This window comes from Panthera leo, chromosome F2 (assembly GCF_018350215.1).
Source record: "Panthera leo isolate Ple1 chromosome F2, P.leo_Ple1_pat1.1, whole genome shotgun sequence".
Classification (NCBI taxonomy): Eukaryota; Metazoa; Chordata; class Mammalia; order Carnivora; family Felidae; genus Panthera; species Panthera leo.
In genome coordinates, this window is record NC_056695.1 from 45,085,240 (window position 1) to 45,112,420 (window position 27,181).

A 27,181-nucleotide genomic window follows, 5' to 3' on the forward strand; every position below is an offset into this window, starting at 1 on the left:
GAGTTTCACAGTGTTGTGGTCTAAATATATGCACAGTATGATATTGATTTTTTTGTACTTGTTGAGGGCTGATTTGGGTCCCGTATGTGATCTACTCTGGATAACGTTCCATTTGCACTGGAGAAGAATGTATATTCCAGTGATTTAGGATGAAGTGTTCTGAATATATCTGTTAAGTCAATCTGGTCCAGTGTGTCATTCAAAGCCATTGTTTCCTTGTTGATTTTCTGTTTAGATGACCTTATAATAGCCCCTAAGATATGACTAAAATTTTTATTTCTTAAAGGCTTACTGTAAATGATTAAGAGAATCAACTGTGTGTAAATATATAAATGACTTTTGGAAGAAGTGGATTTCTAATTCTTTGTAGGTGTGATTGTAAAGTTGAGAAATACTAGTCTAATTGATTAATTTTTTATCAAGTATATTTTGTACATATATAAAATACCTATGTATCCACTACTTTGTCAAATATTAATATTTTCACTTATTTTTAAAGAAATGAAACATTACAGATACAGTTGAAGTACTCTGTATTTCCTTCTCTCTGTTTAACTTATCTTGAATTTGGTATTTCTCTTTGTCATGAAAGTATCCACACTCTAAATATATCTGTAGCTATCACAGATATAGCATTTCTAGGAATGCTATATATATATATATATATATATATATATATATATATATACACACACACACACACACACATATCTATGTATATATATGTATATTTGTATGCGTTTATACATACAATTGTATACATAGCAAATATATCTGTACATGTGATACGTTATACTGTTATTTATTTTTTATCAATGTTACATTTTTAAGATTTATTAATGTTGATAAATTTGGCTTTATTTAGTGTTTTGTCAACTGTTGTAAACCATTAGTAAGTCACAGTATCAATTTCATAAATATAGTCAACTGAGTTTTGAAAAAGGAGCAAAGGCAATACTATGGAGCAAAGATACCCTTTTCAACAAATGGTGCTAAAGCAACTGGACATCCACATGTAAAAAAAAAATAAATCTAGACACAGGTCTTACAGCATTCATAAAAATTAACTCAAAACTGATTCAAAACCTAAATGTAAGTGATAAAACCCATAGAAGATAAGAGGAAAAAATCTAGATGATCTCGGTTATGGTGAATACATTTTATTTTATTTTATTTTATTTTTTTTATTTTTAATGTTTATTTATTTTTGAGAGAGAGAGAGACAGAGTGCAAGTGGGGGAAGGTCAGAGAGAGAGGGAGACACAGAATCCAAAGGAGGCTCCAGGCTCTGAGCTGTCAGCACAGAGCCTCATGTGGGGCTCGAACTCAAAAATTGCAGGATAGTGACTTGAGCTGAAGTTGGATGCTTAACCCATTAAGCCACCCAGGCACCCCTGAAGACTTTTTAGATACAACACAAAGACATGATTCTTGATAAAACAATTGACAAGCTAGAATTCATTGAAATTAAAAACTTCTGCTCTGCACAAGAGAATCTCATGAGAATGAGAGGACAAACCACAAAGAAAAAATATTTGCAAAACACACACCCGGTAAAAGACTTTTACATAATACATACAAAGAACTCTTAACACTCAAATACTAAAAAAAAATTAACCAAAAAAAAAAAAAAAAAGGGCACCTGGCTGGCTCAGTCGGTCAGGTGTCTGACTTTGGCTCAGGTCATGATCTCATGGTCTGTAGGTTCAAGCCCCACGTGAGGCTCTGTGCTGACAGCTCAGAGCCTGAAGCCTGCTTCAGATTCTGCATCTCTTTCTCCCTCTGCCCCTCCCCACTCACCCTCTGTCTCTGTCTCTCTCTCTCTCAAAAGTAAATAAACATTAAAAAAATTAAAAAAAAAACAACAAATAACTCTTAACATTCAATAATAAGAAAATGAACAACCTGATTAAAAAATGAGCAAAACCATGAAAAGATAACTCACCAAAGAAGATATACAGATGGCAAATAAGCATATGAAAAGATGTTTAACATTATATGTCATTAGGGAATTGCAAATTAAAACAATAAGGTACAAGTAAACATCTAATAGAATGGCCAAGACCTGGTAAACTGAGAACATGAAATGCTGGCAAGGATATGGAGCAACGGGAACTCTCATTCATTGTTGCTGGAAAAGCAAAATATACACTTTGTTATTTATTTATTTATTTATTTATTTATTTATTTATTTATTTATTTAGTGTGAGCAGGGGAAAGGGACAGGGAGAAGGAGAGAGAATCTCAAGCAGACTCCACACTCAGCATCCCTTCATGATAAAAACCCTTAACAAAGTAAGGACAGAGGAAACATACCTCAACATAATGAAGGCCATATATGAAAAATCCACTTTATTGGGGAAAAAGTGAGAGCTTTTCCCTTACAGTCAGGAACAACAAAGGGATGTCCACTCTCACCACTGTTATTTAACACAGTACTGGATATCCTAGCCTCAGCAACTAGACAACAGAAAGAAATGACACCCAATTGGCAAGGAAGAAGTGAAACTTTCACTATTTGCAGAAGACACACTATATATAGAAAACCCAAAAGACTCCACCAAAAAATTGTTAGAACTGAGACACAGGTATTCAGTCACAGGATACAAAATCAATGTACAGAAATATGTTGCATTTCTATACACCAATACTGAAGCAGCAGAAAGAGAAATCAAGGAATCAATCCCATTTATGATCACACCAAAAACCATAGGTACCCAGGACTAAACCTAACCAAAGAGGTAAAAGACTTGTACTCTGAAAAGTATAAAACAGTGATGAAAGAAATTGAAGATGACATAATGGAAAAACATTCCATGCTCATGATTGGAACAACAAATATTGTTAAAATGTCTATGCCACCCAAGGTAATCTACACATTTAATACAATCTCTTTGAAAATGCCACCAGAATTTTTCAGAGAGCTTGAACAAACAACCCTAAAATGTGTAAGGTAACACAGAAGATCCCAAATAGCCAAAGCAATCTTGAAAAAGAAAAGCAAAGCTGAAGGCATCACTATTCCTGACTTCAAGTTATATTACCAAGCTGTAGTGATCACGACAGTATGGTATTGGCATAAAAACAGACACATAGATCAGTGGGACAGAAGAGAAAACCCAGAAATTAACCCATAATTATATGGTAAATTAATCTTCAACTAAGCAGGAAAGAATAGCCAATGGAAAAAAGAGTCTTTTCAACAAATGGTGTTGGGAAAACTGGACAGCAACATGCAAAAGAATGAAACTGGACCACTTTCTTACACCATACACAAAAATAAATTCAAAATGGATTAAAGACCTAAATGTAAGACAGGAAAAAATCAAAATCCTAGTGAACACAGGCAGTAACCTCTTTGACATTGGCAGTAGCAACTTCTTACTAGATACATCTCCTGAGCAAGGGAAATAAAAGCAAAAATAAACTATTGAGACTTCATCAAAATAAGCTTCTGCACAGTGAAGAAAACAATCACAAAACTAAAAGGGAACCTTTGGAATGGAAGAAGATATTCACAAATGGCATATCTGATAAAGGGTTAGTATCCAAAATATATAAAGAACTTATCAAACTCAACATCCTTTTGGTTGTTGGTTATTCATAACCAATTAAATAATGGGCAGAAGACATGAATAGACATTTCTCCAAAGAAGACATACAGATGACCAACAGACACATAAAAAGATGCTCAGCATCATTCATCATCAGGGAAATGCAAATCAAAACTATAATGGGCTACCACCTCATCTGTCAGAATGGCTAAAATTAACAGCACAAGAAACAACAGGCGTTGGTGAGGATGTAGAGAAAAAGGAATCCTCTTGCACTGTTGGTGGGAATGCAAACTTGTGCAGCCACTCTGGAAAAAAGTACGGAGGTTCCTCAAAAAATTAGAGATAGAACTACTCTCTGATCCAGCTATTGCACTACTGGGTATTTACCCAAAGGATACAAAGATAGTGATTCAAAGGGATAGGTGCATCTTGATGTTTATAGCTGGATTATCAACAATAGCCAAATTGTGGAAAGAGCCCAAATGCCCATCAATAGATGAATGGATAAAGAAGTGGTATATATATACAATGGAATATTATTCAGCCATAGAAAGGAATGAAATCTTGTCATTTGCAATGATTTAGGTGGAGTTAGAAAGTATTATGCTAAGCAAAATAAGGTAGCCAGAGAAAGACAAATGCCATATTATTTCACTCGTGGAATTTAATAAACAAATGAACATGAGTTGGGGTGGGGGAAGAGAGGCAAAGCAATTAACACTCTTAACTACATAGAACAAACAGTTACTGGAGAGGAGGTGGGCAGGGGGATGTGTAAAATAGGTGATGGGTATTAAGGAGAGCACTTGCTGTGATGAGCACTGGGTGTTGTATGGAAGTGATGAATCACTAAATTCTACACCTGAAACTAACATTACACTGTATGTTAACTGGAATTTAAATAAAAATTTGGAGAAAGAAAAAAATTATTTTGACTGGTTAGAAAACAGGGTGCAATGGAACACAGGTTGGAAACCAATACTTTCTTTTCCTTAAAACCAAACAAAAAAATCAATGACCAAATAATTTTCTCAAGGCAGGAATCTGGCAAATATTATTGGCTCCAAGAGAGAAATGGCATCCTAGAACAAAAATTGTCTAGTACATCATTATTTGTTTATACAGCATGGTAAAAAAAATCTAGTTAAGTTTATATTAAATCACTGTTCTTATATATTAAATTGCCACACAAGACTAGGCCCTTTTTCTTTCTCTAGAACTACCAAGACCTGTAGATTCAATTCTAGACCACTAGGGCTTTCATACAATTAGTGGAGCTATTTTTCTATATCAAGATTTTTGAGTCACGGCAGCCTCTTTGCTTTTCAGGTGAAATAGATAACTAACAAATTACTTAATTTACTTTGCTAATCCAGTGGGGTTTAATAAGACCCAGATCACATGGGTTGTTCATCAGGCTTTTTGTGAGGGGACAGTTGCTCTGAATTAGCAATTACCTGCTTCCCCCTCCCCCCCGAAACTTTCATAAACATAAAAAATCTAAATAGCTTGGCATCTTCACTTATGTCTCTTTTCTATTGCCGTTTCTAACACTGGTTCAAGAAATCGTAACTTGAATTCCAGTAAAGAGCTTAAAATTTTTTTAAATACTATGAACTATTTTGTTAAATGCAGCAATATGCGTGGGTATTTTAATCACTTTATAACGCAAGTCTATTTTCAAAATGCAGTAATTTTTTTCTTGAGGTTACCTAGAATAAATCTGGCCAAAAATCAGGGAGCATGTTCTGTGTAAACCCAGCGTATATTTTTCTGAGTTAGGTGTTTGAGTTTCTCTGTTTTGTTAGTTTGCAAAATACTGGAAGGAGAGGTAGTATTTTATACATTCATTTCGTCCTAACAAAACCAACATAGCCTCTTAAAAGTCTTGAATTCATTTCTTATCAGCTATTTCTTTTCATTTTATCTCTGGGGGTTTTATATCCTTCTTCCTTCAGATATTCCCTCGAGTTTTCGAAAGTCCCACATCAGACTGCAACCCAATACTAGTTCTTCACGATCTTTTTAGCCATTCCTTTCTCGCCCGCATCAGCAGAGTTAGGCATACTCAACCACTGCTTTGCCAAAGAGCGCGAGGGTTTGTCCACACGTTTGGTCAAAATGCATTCCCCTAAATTACACATCCTAATTCCTTTAATTTTCCACGTTTCCTCCAGCAAGTGAACCTCGGATCGAAATTTAAATCTGCCCCCGCCTGCAACACCTCGCCGCTCCTACCTGCGGCCTTCTCGCTATTGCCCTGCCTACTGAACCCAAGTTCCTCTCCCCGGGCCATCCGTTTCCCAAGAAAAACAATAGTCACTTGTGTTTTCGGGGCTTTGGTACCCGCTTTCTTCCTCCTCATCCGACCAGAGGCCCTCCGTACTTCCCCACCCATACGCGACCTCAACCTCCCGCAGCTGCTTTGCCTCGGAGCGCCACTTCCGGATAGCCGGTGTCTCCGCTTTACCGGTCCGCCCACCTCCCCCGCGCATTTCCTAGAGCTTTGTCTTAAAACGCTGGCGGGTCTGAGCGGGGACCAGGCTAGCCCAACACGAGAGGTCTCCCAAGAAGACGCGCCGAGTGGCTGCTGCAGCCTGGGAGCTCCGGCCCCGCTGCGGAGTCGAGTGGTGGCGGTGGCGGGACAATTTGTTTTGAGCACCGAAGGGGCAACACCCGGAAGTGGCTCCGTACCGGAGCTGCGCCGCCGCCGGGGGCGGGTGCCGGGTGCCGGGTACCGGGAGGTGTAAGGGACGCCACAGTACTTTTTGGCGTAAGTGTCGGCGGAGGGTGCGGTACGGCCCCGGGGCGGGAGCCGGCCTGGTTCCCCTCCGAGTTCTACGGTGGTAGATCCGGCTGGGTTCCTGGAGGCGAGGGCCTCGTGGGGCGGCTGGGCTGGTGAGGGTTTGTGGCGGCCAAAGGGGATCCCGCTCGCTTCATTCTCCCACCTCAGGGGATTCGCTGTCTTCGGTTCAACCCTATTCCTCCCACCCTTCGCCAGGCGAGTTGAGGGCAGTTGTAGTAGTGAGGAAGTCGCAGTTGGAGGAGAGAGTCCACTCGTTTTTTTCGGCTTCAGGGAGGAGGCGAGCGGCTGCTTTGGTGGGGACTGTTGCTTTTCGGCCTTTTCAACCCCTCCTGAGAAATGCTTTTTCTTTGGCTGCACCACCGACTCAGTTACTTTTCATGTTTGCCTTTACCCCCTTCAGCTTCTGACTTTGACTCCTCTGCACCTTAAAAGATGCTGGAGTCCTATGTGACTCCAATTTTAATGAGCTATGTGAATCGCTACATCAAGAATTTAAAGCCGTCAGATCTACAGCTTTCACTATGGGGTGGAGACGTGGTTCTCAGCAAGCTCGAGTTAAAGTTGGATGTGCTGGAACAGGTAAGCTGTGTAGCTGTCATTACCTGGAAACATTTACAGCTTGTTTAGGAATTCTCCTGCACTTCGGCTTTATGCTTTAAAAGCTTAAATTTTCTGTTAAAGTATTCTGGGTTACCCTGAAACTACAGACCTTCTTTTACGGAAGTTTTTTTTTTTTTTTTTTTTTTTTTTCCCATGGTTTGTTACTAGTGATGGTTTGTTAGAATTGGATTCCCAAAGGTGCCTCAACAAATAGGAAAACAGTTTCATTGTGCTTGTCGGAATTGTTCAGTCTGCTTACTTAGTTCTCAAACATTACCGGACAGGCTAATATACATTGCTAAGATTGTGAATGAAGCTGGAAAATATTACATTGCCATTCTCTTTTGGGGAATGGAAGGGTCTGAAAGATAGCAAGAAAGTGCTGCCTCTTAAGTAGGAAAGATGACATTATCTGTGGCATCTTCAGAGAATTGAGTAAACCCAAATTGAGAATGCCAGCAAAATTAAAAACTTTCTTACTCTTTAGGCTTTTTTTCTGTTAGCTTGAGGTTGGTCTGATGTAAATGAACTGTAATTTAAAATTTCATATATTAATTCATTGAGTTCATTTATTACTAACATGCCAGGCAACTCTCTTAGGCCCGGAGATACAAAAATTATCTGTGGAAACTCAGAAGAGCCAGACCAACCGCTTTGTAGGAGATAAGGGAAGTCTTTTTTTTTTTTTTTTTTTTTTTTTTTTTTTTTAAAGCGTTAGTAAGGGATTTTATTTTATTTTTTAAATTAAAAAGTAAAAATATCAATAAATATTAGAAATTCAAATCATATGCAAAAGCTATTAAGTAAAAAAAATGAAAGTCTTTCTACTCCCACTATCTAGGGCTGTCCACTATTAATATTTTTATTTGGGTGTTTCCAGACATTTTCCTATGCACGTATCAATGCAGGTATCATCATGCATAGGAGATAAGGGAAGTCTTAATCTGATGGTGAAAGTTAATTTTATATTCCACTCTTCCTGTATTATTGAGTAATCTAGAGTTATCACTAAGAAATAATACTCTTGGTTCCTTCCCTTTCTCTCCAAGTTTATCTTAATATCTTCATTTTTTAAAAGCACAAGTCCTAAGTATATAGCTCAGTTTTTATGTATACACCTGTGTAACTGCTATCTCAATCAAGAAATAGAATATTCCCTGGGCACCTGGGTAGCTCAGTCAATTGAGCGTGGGACTCTTGATTTCGGCTCTCGTGGTATCGTTGTAGGATCGAGCCTCCCCTACCATCTGGCTGGAGCATTGAGCCTGCTTGCGATTCTTTCTCTGCTCTTTCCCTGCTCATGTGCGCTCCCTTTTCCTCAAAATAAAGAAATAAACATTAAAAAAAAAGATACAGAATATTTCCTGCTCCCTTTTGCAAATCGGTAGCCCTATCCCTAAAACGGGTGACTACTATTCTGACTTATATATACACAGAGAAATTTACCTGTTCTTGAACCTTAATGAATTGGAATCACATGTGTGTGGCTGTTTTTGTTTGACCTTATGGCTAAGGTCAACCCATGCTGTTGCAGGAGCTGTAGTTCTTTGTATTGCCTTGTAGTATTCCATTGGCTAAAGATTCACACTTTATTTTTCCATTGATGTACATTGGGATGCTTTCTACTTTTGGCTATTATGAAGAAAGCTCTTGTGAACATTCTTGTACATGTGTTTTGGTGGAAAATTTCCCTTAGGTGTATACTTAGGGTGTGTGTATGTGTGTATATATTGAACTTTGACAGATACTGCCAAATAGTTTTCCAAAGTGGTTTTATTAATTTACATTCTCACCAACAGTGTATGAGAGGTCCATTTACTTTGAATGTTTGCTATTACTTCGTATGTTATTTTAATTTTAGCCTTTCTGGTGGGTGTGTAGTGGTATATCAGTTTAAATTTGCATGTCCTGGGACACCTGGGTGGCCCTGTTGGTTAAGTGTCTGACTTGGGCTCAGGTCATGATCTCACTGTTAGTGCGTTTGAACCCCACATCAGGCTCTGTGCTAATAGCTCAGAGCCTGGAGCCTGCTTTAGATTCTGTGTCTCCCTTCCTCTCCACCACTACCCTGCTTGCACGTGCTTTCTCCTTCTCTCTCTCAAAAATAAATAAACATTAAAAAAATTAAAAAGAAAATTGCATTTCCCTAATGACTAATGATGTTGAGCACATTTTCATATGCTGCTTATGGCTATTTGGATATGCTTCTTTGTAAAGCCTTTATTCTTTCGCCTTTTTAAAAAATTGGGTATTTTTTTTTTTTTTTAATTGACGTGTAGTGGTTCTCTACATATTTTGGAAATGAGTCCTTTGCCAAGTATGTTTTGCAGTATCTTCTCCCAGTCTGTGGCTGGTCTTTTTAGTCTCTTAAAGTTATCTTTGGGTGAATAGAAGCTCATAATTTCATTGAGGTCTAAGTTTTCAGTCTTTTCTTTTGTGTTTAAGAAATATTTGCTGGGGCACCTGGGTGGCTTAGTCGGTTGAGCGGCTGACTTCGGCTCAGGTCATGATCTCGCGGTCCGTGAGTTCGAGCCCCACGTCGGGCTCTGTGCTGACAGCTCAGGGCCTGGAGCCTGTTTCGGATTCTGTGTCTCCCTCTCTCTGACCCTTCCCTGTTCATGCTCTGTCTCTCCCTGTCTCAAAAATAAATAAAACGTTAAAAAAAAAAAAAAAAAAAAAAAAGAAATATTTGCTTATTCCAGGAACATGAAGATCTTCTCTTGTTTTCTTTGTGTTTTTTCTTTTGTGTGTGTGTGTGTGTTTGTTGGGGGGGTATTTTTATTTGAATCACCCCGTGCTCATCATGATGAGTGCAGTCCTTAATCCCCATCACCTATTTCACCCATCCCCTCCCCCTCCTCTGGTAACAATTACTTTATTCTCAATAGTTAAGAGTCTGTTAATTGGTTTGCGTCTCTTTTCCTTCTGTGCTTTTTGTTTCTTAAATTCCATATATCAGTGAAATCATATAGTATGTGTCTTTCTCTGACTTATTTTAATTAGCATGATATACTCTAGCTTCATCCATGTCATTGCAAATGGCAAGATTTCATTCTTTTGATGGCTGAGTAATATTCCATTGTGTGTATACACACACACATTGCTTCTTTATCCATTCATCTATTTACAGACATTTGGTCTCTTTCCATAATTTGGTTATTGTTGATAATGCTGCTATAGCTATCAGGATGCCTGTATCCCTTTCCCTGATGATGAGTGATGCTGAGCATCTTTTCATGTGCCTGTTGTCCATCTGTACGTATTCTTTGGAGAAATGTCTATTCATGTCTTCTGCCCATTATTTAATTGGATTATTTATGTTTTGGTTGTTGAGTTTGATAAGTTCTTTATAAATTTTGGATGCTAACCTTTTATTGGATGTCATTTGCAATCTTTTCCCCTTCTGTAGGTTGCCTTTTAGTTTTGTTGATTGTTTCCTTCACTGTGCAGAAACTTTTTATTTTGATGAAGTTCCAATAGTTGATTTGTACTTTAGTTCCCTTGCTTCCGGAGACTTATCTAGAAAGAAATTGCTATGGCTAAGTCAAAGAAGTTACTGTTGCATTCTCTTCCAGGATTTTTATGTTTTCAAGTCTCACATTTAGGTCTTTAATCCATTTCGAATTTATTTTTGTGTATGGTATAAGTAAGTGGTCCAGTTTCATTGTTTTTGCATATTGCTTTTTGTTTTCTTTTAGAAGCTTTATTTTCTTTGATTTATCCAAATTAATTTTTCTATAAGTGTGAAGTAGAGGTTAAGATGTACCTTTTTTCTTTGATAATCAGTTGATTCACACCACTTGTTGAACCATTCTTTTTCTATTGAATTGAAGTCTTAGTTGCAAATCAGGTTGTCAAATGTATGTGGATTTATTTCTGAACTCTGTATCTGCTCTGTAGCCCATTAGTCTATTCTTGTGTCACTACCATACTGACTTTTACAGTACATTTTGGTATCTCATAGTGTAATTTGTGTAACTGTTCTTTTTTCCTTGTCATAACTGTTGTAAGTCCTTTGCATTTCCATATATGTTTTAATTTCAAATTGTAAATTTTAGAATTAATTTTCCTCCAAAGGGGAAACCCACTGACATTTTTGTTGCGATTACATCAAATCAGATTACTCTGGGAGGAATTAACCTTAACACATATTGTGTTGACATAGTGAGTTTTTAAATCCATGTGCAGAACATTACTTTGTGTATTTTTAGGTCTTCAATTTTTCTCAGCAATGATTTGAAGTTTTCTGAGAAGCATTGCACATATATCATTAACGACGTACCACCTTCTACCTGTCAGAATGGCTAAAATTGATAACTCAGGAAGCAACAGATGTTGGCAAGGATGTAGAGCTAGGGGAACACTTTTGTGCTGTTGGTGGGAATGCAAACTGGTACAGTCACTCTGGAAAACAGTGTGGAGGTTTCTCAAAAAATTAAAAATAGAACTATCTTATGACCCAGCAATAAAAACTAGGTATTTATCCCAAAGGATACAAAAATGCTGATTTGAAGGGGCACATGCACCCCAGTGTTTATAGAAGCACTATCAGCAATAGGCAAATTACGGAAAGAGTCCAAATGTCCATTGACTGAATGGATAAAGGAGATGTGTTATATACACACACACACACAGACACACACACACACACATACATACATACATACATATAATGGAATGTTACTCAGTGATCGAAAAGAATGAAATCTTACCACTTGCAAGAACATGGATGGAAGTAGAGTGTATTATGCTAAGTGAAACAAGTCAGTCAGAGAAAGATAAATAGCATATGATTTCATACATATGTGGAATTCAAGAAACAGACGAACATAGGGGAAAGGAAGGAAAAATAAGATAAACAGAGAGGGAGGCAAACCATAAGAGACTTAAAAACAGAGCACAAACTGAGGCTTGCTTGAGGGATGTGGGTTGGGGGAATGGGCTAAATGGGCGATTGGCATTAAGGAGGGCATGTTGGGATGACCACTGGGTGTTATATGTGAGTGATGAATCATTAACTTCTGCTGCTGAAATCATTATTACACTGTATGTTAACTTAGATTTAAATAAAAATTAAAAAATTATTTTCTAAGTATGTTATCAGTACTCAGAAATACAATTGTTTTAGTATATTCACCTTCCATTCATTGGCCTTTCTGACTTGTCTAACAGTTTTTGGTCTTTTCTTTTGGATTGCCTATGTACACAGTCATGCCATTTGCAAATAGTGACAGTTTTACATCTTTCTTTCCAGTGCTTGTACCTTTTATTTCTTTATTGCACTGTGGGGTAGAAAATTAACATTCTTCTTTGTTCCCAACTACAGCAGGAAAGTGCTCAGTATTTTACCATTGAGCATGTTACTAGCTATAAATACTCTTAAACGTAAATACTTTTTGTTCTTCCTTTTTACAAGTTTTTTAAAATCATGAATGGATTTGAATTTTATCTAATACTACATTTAGTGTAATTGAGATTACATTTTAGTACGTTTTCTTTTATTCTGTTAATGTGGTGAATTACATTGAGTTTTAATTTTTTATTTTTTTTTTTTTTTAGTGTGTTTTTTTTTTTTTTTTTTTTTTAAAGAGAGTGCAAGCACGAGCGGGGGAGGGGCAGAGAGAGAGGGAGATGCAGAATTGGAAGCAGGCTCCAGGCTCTTAGCTGTCCGCACAGAGCCCCATGCAGTGCTCAAACCCATGAACTGTGAGATCATGACCTGAGCTAAAGTCAGACGCTTACCCGACTAGGCGCCCCACATTGAATTTTTATATGGAGTTTGCATTCCTTGTATAAAACCCATACTTACTATATATTAACCTTTTTATATGTGGTTGGCATTGATTTGCTAAATTCTGTTTAGTTTTTTTAATGTTTGTTTATTTTATTTTTTTAATGTTTATTTTATTTTTTTTAACATGAAATTTATTGTCAAATTGGTTTCCATACAACACCCAGTGCTCATCCCAAAAGGTACCCTCCTCAATACCCATCACCCACCCTCCTCTCCGTCCCACCCCCCACCAACCCTCAGTTTGTTCTCAGTTTTTAAGAGTCTCTGTGCTTCGGCTCATTCCCTCTCTAACCTCTTTTTTTTCTTCCCCTCCCCCATAGACTTCTGTTAAGTTTCTCACGATCCACATAAGAGTGAAAACGTAAGGTATCTGTCTTTCTCTGTATGACTTATTTCACTTAACACTAGCTAGTTCCATCCACGTTGCTACAAAGGGCCATATTTCATTCTTTCTTATTGCCGTGTGGTATTCCATTGTGTATATAAACCATAATTTCTTTACCCATTCGTCAGTTGATGGACATTTAGGCTCTTTCCATAATTTGGCTATTGTTGAAAGTGCTGCTATAAACGTTGGGGTACAAGTGCTCCTATGCATCAGCACTCCTGTGTCCCTTGGGTAAATTCCTAGCAGTGCTATTGCTGGGTCATAAGGTAGGTCTATTTTTAATTTTTTGAGGCAACTCCACACTGTTTTCCAGAGCGGCTGCACCAGTTTGCATTCCCACCAACAGTGCAAGAGGGTTCCCGTTTCTCCACATCCTCTCCAGCATCTGTAATCTCCTGATTTGTTCATTTTAGCCACTCTGACTGGCGTGAGGTGATAGCTGAGTGTGGTTTTGATTTGTATTTCCCTGATGAGGAGCAACGTAGAGCATCTTTTCATGTGCCTGTTGGCCATCTGGATGTCTTCTTTAGAGAAGTGTCTATTCATGTTTTCTGCCCATTTCTTCACTGGATTATTTGATTTTTGGGTGTTGGTGATCTTTTTATAGATTTTGGATACTAGCCCTTTGTCTGATATGTCATTTGCAAATATCTTTTCTCATTCCGTCGGTTGCCTTTTAGTTTTGTTGATTGTTTCCTTTGCAGTGCAGAAGCTTTTAATCTTCATGAGGTCCCAATAGTTCATTTTTGCTTTTAATTCCCTTGCCTTTGGGGATGTGTCAAGTAAGAAATTGCTGCAGCTGAGGTCAGAGAGGTCTTTTCCTGCTTTCTCCTCTAGGGTTTTGATGGTTTCCTGTATCACATTCAGGTCCTTTATCCATTTTGAGTTTAGTTTTGTGAATGGTGTAAGAAAGTGATCTAGTTTCATTCTTCTGCGTGTTGCTGTCCAACTCTCCCAGCACCATTTATTAAAGAGACTGTCTTTTTTTCCATTGGATATTCTTTCCTGCTTTGTCAAAGATCAGTTGGCCATACATTTGTGGGTCTAGTTCTGGGGTTTCTATTCTATTCCATTGGTCTATGTGTCTGTTTTTGTGCCAATACCATGCTGTCTTGATGATTACAGCTTTGTAGTAGAGGCTAAAGTCTGGGATTGTGATGCCTCCTGCTTTGGTCTTCAAAATTACTTTTGCTATTCGGGGTCTTTTGTGGTTCCATACAAATTTTAGGATTGCTTGTTCTAGCTTTGAGAAGAATGCTGGTGCAATTTTGATTGGGATTGCATTGAATGTGTAGATTGCTTTGGGTAGTATTGACATTTTAACAAAATTTATTCTTCTAATCCATGAGCATGGAATGTTTTTCTGTTTCTTTATATCTTCTTCAATTTCCTTCATAAGCTTTCTATAGTTGGCAGCATACAGATCTTTTACATCTTTGGTTAGGTTTATTCCTAGGTATTTTATGCTTCTTGGTGCAGTTGTGAATGGCATCAGTTTCTTTGTCTTTCTGTTGCCTCATTACTAGTGTATGAGAACACAACTGATTTCTGTACGTTGATTTTCTGTCCTGCGACTTTGCTGAATTCATGTATGAGTTCTAGCAGACTTGTGGTGGAGTCTGTCGGATTTTCCATGTATAATATCATGTCATCTGCAAAAAGTGAAAGCTTGACTTCATCTTTGCCAATTTTGATGCCTTTGATTTCCTTTTGTTGTCTGATTGCTGATGCTAGCGCTTCCAATACTATGTTAAACAACAGCGGTGAGAGTGGACATCCCTGTCGTGTTCCTGATCTCGGGGAAAGCTCTCAGTTTTTCCCCATTGAGGATGATGTTAGCTGTGGGCTTTTCATAAATGGCTTTTATGATGTTTAAGTATGTTCCTTCTATCCCGACTTTGTCGAGGGTTTTTATTAAGAAAGGATGCTGAATTTTGTCAAATGCTTTTTCTGCATCGATTGACAGGATCCTATGGTTCTTATCTTTTCTTTTATTAATGTGGTGTATGAGATTGATTTGCGAATGTTGAACCAGCCCTGCAGCCCAGGAATGAATCCCACTTGATCATGGTGAATAATTCTTTTTATATGCTGTTGAATTCGATTTGCTCAATAGTATCTTATTGAGAATTTTTGCATCCATATTCATCAGGGATATTGGCCTGTAGTTCTCTTTTTTTACTGGGTCTCTGTCTGGTTTAGGAATGAAAGTAATGCTGGCTTCATAGAATGAGTCTGGAATGAATAGAATTCTAAACTTCATAGAATGAGTTTTCCTTCCCTTTCTATTTTTGGAACAGCTTGAGAAGGATAGGTATTATTTAAATGTGTGGTAGAATTCCCCAGGGAAGCCATCCGGTCCTGGACTCTTATTTGTTGGGAGATTTTTGATAACTGATTCAATTTCTTTGCTGGTTGTGGGTCTGTTCAAGCTTTCTATTTCTTCTTGTTTGAGTTTTGGGAGTGTGTGGGTGTTTAGGAATTTGTCCATTTCTTCCAGGTTTTCCAGTTTGTTGGCATATAATTTTTCATAGTATTCCCTGATAAGTTCTTGTATTTCTGAGGGATTGGTTGTAATAATTCCATTTTCATTCATGATTTTATCTATTTGGGTCCTCTCCCTTCTTGAGAGCCTGGCTAGGTTTATCAATTCTGTTTATTTTTTCAAAAAGCAACTCTTGGTTTCATTGATCTGCTCTACAGTTTTTTTTAGATTCTATATTGTTTACTTCTCCGATCTTTATTATTTCTCTTCCTCTGCTGGGTTTGGGGTGTCTTTGCTATTCTGCTTCTGTTTCCTTTAGGTGTGCTGTTAGATTTTGTATTTGGGATTTTTTCTTGTTTCTTGAGATAGGCCTGGATTGCAATGTATTTTCCTCTCGGGACTGCCTTTGCTGCATCCCAAAGTGTTTGGATTGTATTTTCATTTTCGTTTGTTTCCATATATTTCTTAATTTCTTCTCTAATTGCCTGGTTGACCCATTCATTCTTTAGTAGGGTGTTCTTTAACCTCCATGCTTTTGGACATTTTCCAGACTTTTTCTTGTGGTTGATTTCAAGCTTCCATAGCATTGTGGTCTGAAAGTGTACATGGTATGATCTCAATTCTTGTATACTTATGAAGGGCTGTTTTGTGACCCAGTATGTGATCTATCTTGGAGAATGTTCCATGTGCACTCGAGAAGAAAGTATATTCTGTTGCTTTGGGATGCAGAGTTCTTAATATATCTGCCAAGTCCATCTGATCCAATGTATCCTTCAGCGCCCTTGTTTCTTTATTGATCCTGTGTGTAGATGATCTATCCATTGTTGTAAGTGGAGTGTTAAAGTCCCCTGCAGTTACCACATTCTTATCAATAAGGTTGCTTATGTTTGTGATTAATTGTTTTATATATTTGGGGGCTCCTGTATTTGGCACATAGACATTTATAATTGTTGCTCTTCCTGATGGATAGACCCTGTAATTATTATATAATGCCCTTCTTCATCTCTTGTTACAACCTTTAATTTAAAGTGTAGTTTGTCTGATATAAGTATGGCTACTCCAGCTTTCTTTTGACTTCCAGTAGCATGATAGATCTCCATCCCCTCACTTTCAATCTGAAGGTGTCCTCAGGTCTAAAATGAGTCTCTTGTAGACAGGAAATAGATGGGTCTTGTTTTTTTATCCATTCTGATACCCTGTGTCTTTTGGTTGGAGCATTTAGTGCATTGATGTTCAGTGTTATTATAGAAAGATATGGGTTTAGAGTCATTGTGATGTCGGTAGGTTTCATGCTTGTAGGGATGTCTCTGGTACCTTGTCTCACAGGATCCCCCTTAGGATCTCTAGTAGGGCTGGTTTAGTGGTGACGAATTCCTTCAGTTTTTGTTTGGGAAGACCTTTATCTCTCCTTCTATTCTAAATGACAGACTTGCTGCATAAGGGATTCTCAGCTGCATATTTTTTCTGTTCATCACATTGAAGATTTCCTGCCATTCCTTTCTGGCCTGCCAAGTTTCAGGAGAGAGATCGGTCACGAGTCTTCTAGGTCTCCCTTTATATGTTAGAGCATGTTTATCCCTAGCTGCTTTCAGAATTTTCTCTTTATCCTTGTATTTTGCCAGTTTGACTATGATATGTTGTTCAGAAGATCGATTCAAGTTACGTCTGAAGGGAGTTCTCTGTGCCTCTTGGATTTCAATGCCTTTTTCCTTCCCCAGATCCAGGGAAGTTCTCACCTATGATTTCTTCAAGTACACCTTCAGTACCTTTTCCTCTCTCTTCCTCCTCTGGAATCCCAATTATGCATATGTTATTATGTTTAATTGTGTCACTTAGTTCTCTAATTCTCCCCTCATAGTCCTGGATTTTTTATCTCTTTTTCTTAGCTTCCTCTTTTTCCATAATTTTATCTTCTCACTCACCTTTTCTCTCCTCTGCCTCTTCAATCCGAGCTGTGGTCACATCCATTTTATTTTGCAGCTCATTTATAGCAGTTTTTAGCTCCTCCTGACTGTTTGTTAGTCCCTTGATCTCTGTAGTAATAGATTCTCTGCTGTCCTCTATACTTTTTTCAAGCCCAGCGATTAATTTTATGACTATTATTTTAAATTCATTTTCTGTTACATTGTTTAAATCGTTTTTGATCAGTTCGTTAGCTGTCGCTACTTCCTGGAGTTTCTTTTGGGGAGAATTCCTCCGTTTCGTCATTTTGGGTAGTCCCTGGGGTGGTGGGGAACTGCAGGGCTCTTCCCCTGTCCTTCCACCAACTCAAGTTGGTGGGCGGGGCCACAGTCAGACCTGATATCTGCCCCCAGCCCACTGCCAGGGCCAGTCAGACTGGCGTGTACCTTACCTTCTCTCCCAGGCACAGGTCTCACTGTGGAGTGGTGTGGCCCCTGTCTGGGCTACTTGCATACTGCCAGGCTTGTGGTGCTGCTTCGATGGGATCTGGCGTATTAGCTGGGGTGGATTGGCAAGGTGCACAGGGTCGGGACGGGGAGGCTCAGCTCACTTTTCCTTCAGTGATCCCCTTTGGGAGGGGCCCTGCGGCTCCGGGAGGGAGTCAGACCTGCCACTGGAGGGATGGATCCGCAGAAGTACGGTGTTGGGTGTTTGCGAGGTGCAAGCATGTTCCCTGTCGGGAACTGGTTCCCTTTGGGATTTTGGCTGGGGGATGGGCAAGGGTAATGGTGCTGGCTAGCGCCTTTGTTCCCTGCCAACCTGAGCTGTGTCCTCTGGGGCTCAACAACTCTCCCTCCCTGTCCTCTAGCCCTCCCGCTCTTGGAGCAGAGCTGTTGACTTATAACATTCCAGATGTTAAGTTCCGCTGGCTGTCAGGACTCACTCTGTCCGACCCCTCCGCTTTTGCAAGTCAGACTCGGGCTCTGCCTTGCCTGGCAGGCTGCCCCTCCACCGTCCTGGCTCCCTCCCGTCAGTCCGGGTAGTGTGCACCGCCTCCCCGCCCTTCCTACCCTCTTCTGGGGGCCTCTCGTCTATGCTTGGCTCCAGAGAGTCTATTCTGCTAGTCTTCTGGTGGTTTTCTGGGTTATTTAGGCAGATGTGGGTGGAATCTAAGTGGTCAGCTGACATGGTGAGCCCAGTGACCTCCTACGCCGCCATCTTCTGATTAATATCGCTTGAGGGAGACTTTAAAGTAACATTCAGAAGGCTGTTCACTGGACCTCTTTGACCTTGGCCGCAGCAACTTCTTTCTAGATACGTCTCTTTATCATTTCTTACTGGGTAGTGGAATATAGTGATCAGAAGTCCAAGTTTGGTTCATAGAACAGCACTGGGTTAATGGCCTCCATTGTTTGGTCAGGGCGGGCCTGTCTTTGTTTATTTTTGACAGAGAGCATGAGCAGGGGAGTGGCAGAGAGGAAAGGGTACTGAGGATCCTAAGCAGGCTCTGTCTGACAGCAGAGAGTCTCATGTGGGGCTCAAACTCAATAACTGTGACATCATGACGTGAACTGAAGTTGGATGCTCAACCTACTGAGCCACCCAGGTGCTCCAGTTTTTTTTTTTTTTTTTTTTTTTTTTTTTTTTTTTTTTAAAGTTTATTGTGAGAGAGAGCAGGGGAGGGGCAGAGAGAGGAAGAGAGAGATTGAGAATCCCAAGCAGGCTCTGGGCTGCCAGTGCAGAGCTCTATCACACAAATTGTGAGATCGTGACCTGAGTCAAGATTAAGAGTTGGACGCTGAACCGACCGAACCACCCAGGCACCCTTTTTATTTAGTTTTGTATCAGTTATGTTTATAAATGATTGTGGTCTGTGATTTCTCTTTTCTTGTAATGTCCTTATCCGGTTTTGATTATCATAGATTTATTGATTCCACTAAATTATTTGCAAAGAAGTTCCTCTTTTTATAATATGAGTCTATGTAAGATATTTTTCCATTTTGGTAAAATATACATGCCAAAATTTACCATTTTAGCCATTTTTTATTGTATAGTTCTGTGGCATTGATAACATTTACATTGTCGTACAGCCATTACTTTTTCAGTTTCCCAAACTGAACCTCTAGATCCATTGAGCCACTAACTCCCTGTTCTCTTTTACCAGCCCCTGGTAGGCAACCACCTAGAATGGCAACCACCATTCTTTTTGTTTTTATGAACTTATGAACTTTGACTACTCTTAACCTTACAAATGGAAACTTACAATATTTATCCTTTTATGACTGGCTTATTTAACTTATTAGCATGATGTGTTCAAGGTTCGTTCATGTTGTAGCATGTATAGAATTTCCTTCCTTTTTAAGACTGAATAATCTTAATATTCAGTCCATTAATAATAATGGACTTAATAGTCCATTGTATATACCAGATTTTGTTCATTCATCCATTGATGTACATTTGGGTTGCTTCTGCCTTTTGGCTGTTGTGAGTAATGCTGCTGCAAACATGGATGTACAAATACCTATTTTTTGTCCCTTTTAGTTGTTTTGGATATATACCCAAAAGTGGAATTGCTAGATTGTATAGAAATTCTGTGTTTAAATTTTTGAGGAGTGCCTGGGTGGCGCGGTCAGTTTAGTGTCCAACTCTTGTTTTCAGCTCAGGTCATTATCTCATGGCTGTGAGAGCTGGGCCCTGTGTTGGGCTCCGTGCTGGGTGTGGAGCCTGCTTAAGATTCTCTCTCTCCCTCTCCCTGTCTGCCCCTCCCCTCCTCATTTTCTCTCTCTCAAAAAAAAAAAAAATAATAAAAATAAATTTTTGTGGAATTGCCATACTATTCTCCACAGTGGCTATACCATTTTTCATCCCTATCAGCAATGTACAAGGGCTCTAGTTGCTCACTGTCTTCACCAACACTTGTTGTTTTTGACTTTTTTTTTTTTTTTTTTTTTTGATTACAGCCATCCTAGTGGGTGTGACATGGTGTTTCATTGTGGTTTTGATTTGCATTTTCATAATGCTTGCTGTTGAACATCTTTTCATGTGCTTATTTGCTATGTGTATATTTTTGGAGAAATGTCTATTCAAGTGCTCTGCTCATATTTAAAATTGTGCTGTTTTTTTTGTTGTTATTGGGTTGTAGGAATTATTTATATGTTCTGATTACCAGTCCTTAATCAGAAACATGATTTATGAATATTTTCTCCCATTGTGGGTTGCCTTCAAGTCTATTGATACTGTCTTTTGATGAAAAGTTTTAAATTTTGATGAAGTCCAACATATTTTTCTTTTGATCCCTGGGCTTTGGGTGTCCTATCTAAGAAATTATTGTCAAGTGCAGTGTCATGAAGCTTTTTGTTTTCTTGGAGCTTTATAGTTGTAGCTTTCCATTTAGGTGTTCGATTCATCTTGAGTTAATTTTTGTATGTGGTATAAAGATCTAACTTCATTTGTTTCTATAAATCCAGTTTTACTAACACCATTTGTTGAAGTCCTTTCCCCATTGAATGGTCTTGGCACCCTTGAAGATCACCTGGCCATAGATTTGAGGGTTTATTTCTGGGCTTTCAATACAGTTCCCTTGGTGGTTTGTATGTTTGTCATTATATCAGTATCACTTTGTTTTGGTTACCATAACTTTGTAGTAAGTTTTGAAATCAGGAAGTGTGTAATCTCCAACTTTGTTCTTTTGTAAGTTTTTTAAATGTTAGGGAAAATGAGTCATGGTGTCGTGGGTCAGGAGTTTTCTCAGTTTGGAAAGTTTTAAATTCTTGACTTATTTTCTTTAGAAGATCTAGGACTTTTTAGATTTTTCATCTTTTGTTAGTTTTGGTTAGGTATGTTTTACAGTGAATTTCTCCATTTCTTCAAAATCAGAGATCAGCAAACAATGGGCCCACTTTTTAAAGTAACATTTTATTGGAGCACAGCTGTTTTCATTTGCTTACATATTATCTGTGGCTGCTTTTGCAAACTAAAATGGCAGATGTGAGTAGATAGGACAGAGAGTGCATGGCTTGCAGACACTTAAAATATATGCTATCTGGGCCTTACTGAAAAAGTTTCCCAGCCCCTGATCAAAATTGTCATATGTAAAACCATAGAGTTGGCTTTTTGGTCCAATTTAAAGTTGACTCATTTTTAAAAAAATATCTAGGATCTGTTGTGATATCCTTTTTTCCTTTGTGATACTGGTGATTTCCATTTTCTTCATCAGTATTGCTGGGATTTTATTAATTTTATCTGCATAGAACTAACTTCGATTCTTCTAATTTTCTTTTTTCTGCTGTCTTTTGTCATGGAATTTTTTATTTTGGCATTTGTTTTCCATTCCACTTTCTTTGGAGTTGATCTTCTGTTGGTTTTCTCTAGCGCCTGAGATGAAAACTTTGGTCATTGATTTTTTTTTTTTTTTTTTTTTTTTCCTTCTTCTTCTACCTTTTTCTGTTGAAATATATGCATTTAATGCTATAGACTTTTTCCCTTTACCGTCTATTTAGCGTTACGTAACAGAGTTTTGTGTTTTTCATTATTCAAAAAATTTTTAATTTCCATTTTGACTTTCTTTGATCCATGGGTTTTTTAGAAGTGTGTTGCTTAATTTCCAAACCTTTGGGGAATTGCTAATTATCTTTGTTACTGATTTCTAGTTTAATTCCAGTGTTGTCAGCATAGTCTCTATATCAGGTTAATCCATTATACTTTATGAATTATTGTATGGTCTGGTTTTGTAATTGTTCCATGTACAGGTGATTAAAAAGTGTGTATTCTGCAGTTGTTGCTGTATTTTTCCATAAATGTCATTTACTTCAAATTGGTTAATGAGTTCTTAAAATCTTGTAAATCCATGTGGATTTTCATGTGTGCTTGTTCTATCAGTAAGAGAGGTATGTTAACATCTCCAACTATGATTATGTATTTATCTATTTTTCTTCTTAGTTTTGTCAACTTCCACCTTGTATATCTAGAAATTGTTAAGTGTACACAAATTTAAGTGATCTGTTATTTTTCAACATACTTAAGAACCATTCTGAAATGTGTCCATCTTTCATGCTAGTCATTCTTGCTTTAGTCTTTTTAATCATACTGTTTTAAGAATTGCTTCAGTTGCTTACCCTAAAGGTTACAAAATGCATATTTGACTTATTAGAGTCTTAGTACTTTTACCATTTCCTGAACAATCTTACTACAGTTTGACTGCATATTATGCCCTCCCACTTCCCTGCCTATTGTGGTCTTTTTTTTTTTTTTTTTTTTTTTCTTGTTTAGTTTGGGTTAACTTATTTAGTTTACCTGGGTTTAGCTTGTTTTTCTACTATTTCAGGTAGAAGTGTAGGTTATTGGTTTGAGGTAGTTCTTATAGGCGTTTACAGCTACACATGTCTTTAGCTGCATCCCATAAATTTTTGTATGTTGTATGTTCATTTAGCACAGATGCTTTCTGATTTTCCTTGAAATGAATGTGTATTTTTGCATTTGCTGGATGGAGTGGTTTATAGATTGCAGGTTTGATTGGTTGATAGTATTGTTCAAGTGTTCCATATCTGGATTGATTTTTTTTTTCTTTCTATTCATTATTGTGAGTGATTATTAAAGTCTATGATTGTTAAACTATTTTTCTTTTTACTTTTGTTTGTTTTTGTTTTATGTATTTTGGGGTTCTGTTGCTATGCTCACATATGTTTTACAGACCTCTATGTCATTATCAAGTATCTTGTGTTATCTTTAATAATTTTTTTCTCAAAGTCTGTTTTGTTTGATAAAAGGTAATTACTCCAGCTGTACTGTGGTTGCTGTTTGCATTATACATATATGAATATATATGTATATTTGTAGGTTATATATGAGTATATGTGAATATATGTATGAGTATATATATGAATGTACATGTGAGTGTATATATATGAATATATATATTTTTTCCCCTAATACACTAAATTTTAATTCTTATATTTTTGTGTTGTTCATGCCTGGTACCATCTCTTTAAAAGTTTTACTGGCATGTTATTTAGCTTTAACTACCTCTTTTCAAATTTTATTTTGTTCATTGCAATTTCAGGCCATGACTGGGATAAAATTTTCACATTGGAAAACAGTCATATGAAAAACAGGGAGACAGAAACACTGCTGGAAACTAAGATCATAGAAATGAAAATACTGTGTATGCCTAAAAGAGAATCTATACCGTTTCCCTAAATAGCAAGAAAATGTCCTGATTTCAGGTATTCCAGGCAAGAAACTAGATCACATGACTTCCTTGGAGTCTAATTTACTGTTGTTGTTTTTTTAATGTTTATTTTTGAGAGAGAGAGCGAGAGTGTGAGCAGGGGAGAGGCAGAGAGAGAGAGAGAGAGAGGGAGACCCAGATTCTGAAGCAGGTCAGAATCTGTGCTGTCAGCACAGAGCCTGACATGGGGCTTGAACTCATGAACCATGAGATTATGACCTGAGCCTGAAACTGGACGCTTAACTGACTGAGCCACCCAGGCACTCCCAATTTCTGTTTTTTGATTGAGGGATAATTGACATAACAGTGTAATATTAGGTGTACTGCATAATGATACGATTTTTTTTTTTTTTTTTTTTTTTTTTTTTTTTTTTTTTTGAGAGAGCAAGTGAACAGGGGAGGGGCGGGCGGGCGGGGGGGAGGAGAGAGAATCTGAAGCAGGCTATACACCCAGCGTAGAGCCTGACATGGGGCTTGATCTCACTGCTGTGAGATCATGACCTGAATGAAAATCAAGAGTCAGATACTTAACTGAGCCACCCAGGTGCCATTGATATTTTTATATATTCCAAAAAGACCAATTACCCCAATAAGTGTAGTTAACATTTGTCACCCTATACATAGTTAACAATTTTTTTTTTTTTTGTAATAAGAACTTAAGATTTACTTTTTCAGCAACTTTCAGATATACAGTTCAGTATCATTAAAGTCACCATGCTGTACGTTACAGCCCCATGACTTATTTATTACATAACTCAAAGTTTGTACCTTTTGGCCCCTTTCACCTATTTTGCCTCCCCTCCACTCTATCACTCTATGCCTCTGGCAATCCCCAATGTATCTATAAAAAAAAAAAAATTGTTAAAAACCTTTTTTTTTTTTTTTTTAATTGTCAACCTATTTTTGAATCCAAAGTATGTCTCTCTTTTTAAGTTATTTTTGTAGAGCAAGCACGTATGAGTTGGGGAGGGGGTGGAGGGAGGGAGAGAGAGAGAGAGAATCTTCAGCAAGCTTCACGCCAGGGACAGAGCCTGAACTGGGGCTTGATCCCACAACTCTGGGATCATGACCTGAGCCAAAATCTAGAGTTGATTCTCAACCAAGTGAGCCACTCAGGTGCTCCTAAAGTATATCTCTTGAAGAGAACATGTAGTTGGATCTTTTTAAAAATCCAGTCTGACAGTCTTTGCGTTTGTTAGAGTGTTTAATATCTCCACATTTAATGTTTTTAATCACATGGTTGGATTTCCACTTACCATTTTGCTATTTTCAATGTGTCTTGTGTCTTTTTTGTTTTTCTCATATTCTTCACTATTTTAAGTGTTCGAGAGAGAGAGCGAGAGCACAAGCAGATGAAGGACAGAGAGCCTCCCAAGCAGGCTCTGTGCTGTCAGTGCAGAGCCTGATATGGGGCTCAATCTCACAAACCATGAGCTCATGACCTGAGCTGAAATCGAGAGTTGGGACACTTGTCTGAATGAGCCACCCAGGAGCCCTCTTTACTACTTTAAGTAGATATTTTTTAGTGTTTCATTTTAATTCCTTTAATTTTCACATTATTTTTTGTTCCTAGTAGTTGCTCAAAGGATTTCAATATGCATCCATTTTTTAACAGTCTATTTGAAATTAATGCTAAATTTGTTATATTAAAACACAAACTTTTTCCATTATAGCTCCATTTCTTCCCTCTTCTTTGTATTTTTGTCTTATGAATTGCATCTTTGTGTTATTCTAATTTCAATAATATAATTTTATAATTATGTTTTAGGGAATGGCCTGTTACATCAGGAGAAAACTAAACTTATACTGTCCTTTAATAATTATCTATGTAAAATAACATTCATTGACGCTTTTTGTGTGGATTTGAATTACCATTTGGTGTTCCTCCTTTTCAGTCTGATGAAATTCTAGTATTTTGTTAGCAGTGAATTAGCAGAGTCTTTGTTTATTTGGTATTCCTTTATTTTGCCTGCACTTTTGAAGAATACTTTTGCTGGATATAGAATTCTTGGTTGACAGGTTTTTGTTTTTGTTTTTTGCTTTTATAAATTTCCTCCGAGTACCATCTTGCCATTATTGTTTGTAATGAGAAGTTAGCTATTTTTTGTCTCTTATTTCAAGATTTCTTTTTGTGTCTGGCTGTCAACATTTTCACTGTGGTGTGTCTGGGTGTGGATTTTCTGTTTTTGTTTTTTTTGTTTTTTGTTTTTTTGCCTATTGTGAGTTTTTTTTAGTGAATTTTTGATTTAACTTATTGTACTTTTCAATTCCTTAATTTCCACTTGGTTCTTCTTGGTCATTTCTGTCTCATTGATATTTTCTATTTGATGAACCATTGTCTTATGTTCCTTGAATTATTTAAATATGGTTTCCTCTTTTTTTTTTTTAACATTTATAATAGATGTTTTGAAGTTTTTGTGAACTAAGTCCTTTAGTTGACTACCTTCAGAGACGGCTTCTATTTACTTTGTATACTTTTCATGTTTCATAGTTTCTTGTTGAAAACTGAGCATTTTAGATAACAAGTTGTAGCAACTCTGAATTCTGATTTCCTCTATCTCTTGTGTTGTTGGTTTATTTATTTCTTCAGTGACTTGCCTGAACTACATTTGTGGTGTTGCCCCTGTAATGTGTGGCCTGTAAGGTTGATATTTTTCCTCTCCCCATCCCCCAATTCTTTGTGTTTTAAACTCTGGCTTTCTAGGGATTACCCTGGGTCACTATAACTTAGTCATCAGCTAGTGATTGGCTAGAGGCTTTTTAAACCATTGAACCAGTAAGTCTTTCACTCTTTGTCATGGGACATATGCATAGACTGGATAATGTTCTCAATTTAGGGAGTTTGTAAGTCTGACCCATCTATCTATATATCAATATATGGATATATATATATGTCCATATATGGACATATATATATATATATATATATATATATATATATATATATATACATCGACATATGGACGTGTATATCCACACATCCACATATGGACGTGTATATCCACACATCCACATATGGACGTGTATATCCACACATCCACATATGGACGTGTATATCCACACATCGACATGGACGTGTATATCCACACATCGACATATGGACGTGTATATCCACACATCGACATATGGACGTGTATATCCACACATCGACATATGGACGTGTATATCCACACATCGACATATGGACGTGTATATCCACACATCGACATATGGACGTGTATATCCACACATCGACATATGGACGTGTATATCCACACATCGACATATGGACGTGTATATCCACACATCGACATATGGACGTGTATATCCACACATCGACATATGGACGTGTATATCCACACATCGACATATGGACGTGTATATCCACACATCGACATATGGACGTGTATATCCACACATCGACATATGGACGTGTATATATAG

At 37.6% G+C, this 27,181-nt stretch overlaps 1 protein-coding gene across 1 annotated transcript in view; it reads left to right on the forward strand.

Annotated features, from left to right (window-relative positions):
- The first annotated feature begins 6,241 nt into the window (after positions 1-6,241).
- Positions 6,242-27,181, forward strand: part of VPS13B (vacuolar protein sorting 13 homolog B) — a 795,867-nt gene continuing 774,927 nt past the window's right edge. The window contains 2 exon segments of the mRNA XM_042923372.1: positions 6,242-6,330; positions 6,764-6,942. Coding sequence (XP_042779306.1) covers positions 6,796-6,942 — 147 coding nt within the window. The 5' untranslated portion in view covers positions 6,242-6,330; positions 6,764-6,795.